We start from the raw sequence: 1,818 nt of genomic DNA, 5'->3' as shown, positions 1-1,818 counted from the left end.
AAATTCACCCTCTTCCATCGTCTCCTGAATTTGAAAGAACTGAGCCATCAGTAGTTATAGGGACATTATTACTGAATGAGAAAGTATGTAGATGTATAGTACTTTTGTTGCAGAGATACCTCCATGCAGAATTACAGAATATCTCAATTGTGTAGTGTGATTGAAAGAAGGTGCCGTATTGATTTGATTTCAATTAGATCACTTTTGTAGGGAGTTCAGAATCAAATGAATTGATGCATATAATATACATTCATTCATTTAACTTGGAAAACAAAATGAACTAGCATTCTATTCTAAGGTGTGTTTTACTTTCCTCTTATCTTATCACCATATAATCATCCAAATATTCAGAATTTAAAGATGATACAAATAAATGGACTGGTGTGTTCTTTCAATCACATTAAATGCAGAACAATTCAATAAAGAGATGGTAGTTTTCAGAGTTCTTGCTTCATTGCTGCTAATTTGGGTTTGCCACATATGCAGGAATGCTATGGAGTGTCCATGGACCTCGCCAACCACACAGAAGTGACAGTACTCCTACTGCTTGGATTTCCCAGTCCTCGGAAACTGGAGGTTCTGCTGTTTATGGTTTTTGCCGTGGTCTATGCCTTGACTCTATTGGCCAACTTTCTCATCATTCTGACAGTAGCAGTGAACTGGCGTCTACACAAGCCCATGTACTTCTTCATCAGTAATTTGGCATTCTTAGAAGTATGGTACACAACAGTGGTTACACCCAATATGCTGGCAGGCCTTCTCATGCATAGTAAATCCATTTTTGTCACCAGCTGCATTATTCAATTGTATTTTTTCTTTTCTCTGGGGACTACAGAATGTCTCCTTCTAGGTGGCATGGCTTTTGATCGGTACCTGGCTATATGCAATCCCTTGCGTTATGCAGTGATCATGAATGGTGGAACCTGCTGGAAATTAGTCATCACCTGCTGGATGGTGGGCTTTCTAACTATGCTATTACCAGTAACGTTGATGTTCAGGCTATCCTTCTGTGGTTCCAATGTTCTAAATCACTTCTTCTGTGATGCTGACCCCTTGCTAAGACTCTCTTGTACTGATACAAAGATAATTGAGATGATAAACTTTCTCTTAGCAGTAACAGTAGCGATAAGCTCATTTAGCCTGACTATAGTGTCATACTTCTGCATCATTTTAACAATACTAAGCATCTCCTCTGCCACAGGAAGGCAAAAGGCCTTCTCCACCTGCGCCTCCCATCTCCTGATAGTCAGTATATTTTATGTGACAGTTAGTGTCATGTATGTCAGGCCATCTGTGCGCTATTCACTAGATATGAATAAGTTGATAGCTGTCTGGTATGTGATTGTCACTCCATTGTTAAATCCTTTCATATACACACTACGAAACAGAGAAGTTAAGGATGCCATAAGGCATATGTTGACTGGGAAAACATATTGCAGGTTTCAGTGGGCTTGATCACCCGTGCTTTGTCATAACTCCAATAGAAGAAAATAAGCTGTTATTGATTCAGGTTCTACATCCCAAGCTCACTGACAGCGAGTTAGTAAAGTGAAATGGGTAAATTGTATTGAAGCTTAATTTTGAATATATGGAACAAGAACTAATTAAAAAAATGAATAATGGGTTTTTTAAATTAAATAATCAGATTCCACATATATAGCATGCTCATTTTACCATGAAATACATTGTGGATCAGGTCATTACCAGCAGACTCACTTTTAAAATTCACCTTTAGTTGCTACAATTTGAGTGAAGAGCTATTTCCTGTGAGGTCCGAGGCCTTGATGTTTCCTCCTGCTTCTCTTGGGGGGGGGGGTC

At 38.8% G+C, this 1,818-nt stretch overlaps 1 protein-coding gene across 1 annotated transcript; it reads left to right on the top strand.

Annotated features, from left to right (window-relative positions):
• The first annotated feature begins 504 nt into the window (after positions 1–504).
• LOC115077384 (olfactory receptor 6B1-like) lies at positions 505–1,455 on the top strand. Its single transcript, XM_029579674.1, has one exon. The coding sequence runs from the start codon at positions 505–507 to the stop codon at positions 1,453–1,455; it is 951 nt and encodes a 316-aa protein (XP_029435534.1).
• The last annotated feature ends 363 nt before the right edge of the window (positions 1,456–1,818 follow it).

The sequence above is a fragment of the Rhinatrema bivittatum genome, chromosome 16 (genome assembly GCF_901001135.1).
Source record: "Rhinatrema bivittatum chromosome 16, aRhiBiv1.1, whole genome shotgun sequence".
NCBI lineage: Eukaryota > Metazoa > Chordata > Amphibia > Gymnophiona > Rhinatrematidae > Rhinatrema > Rhinatrema bivittatum.
Note: the sequence above shows the minus strand (reverse complement) of the source record. Positions and strands in the feature narration are given on the sequence as shown.

Coding starts and splice junctions, on each gene's coding strand:
- LOC115077384 (XM_029579674.1), top strand. CDS start 505: ATGGACCTCGCCAACCACACAGAAGTGACAGTACTCCTACTGCTTGGA.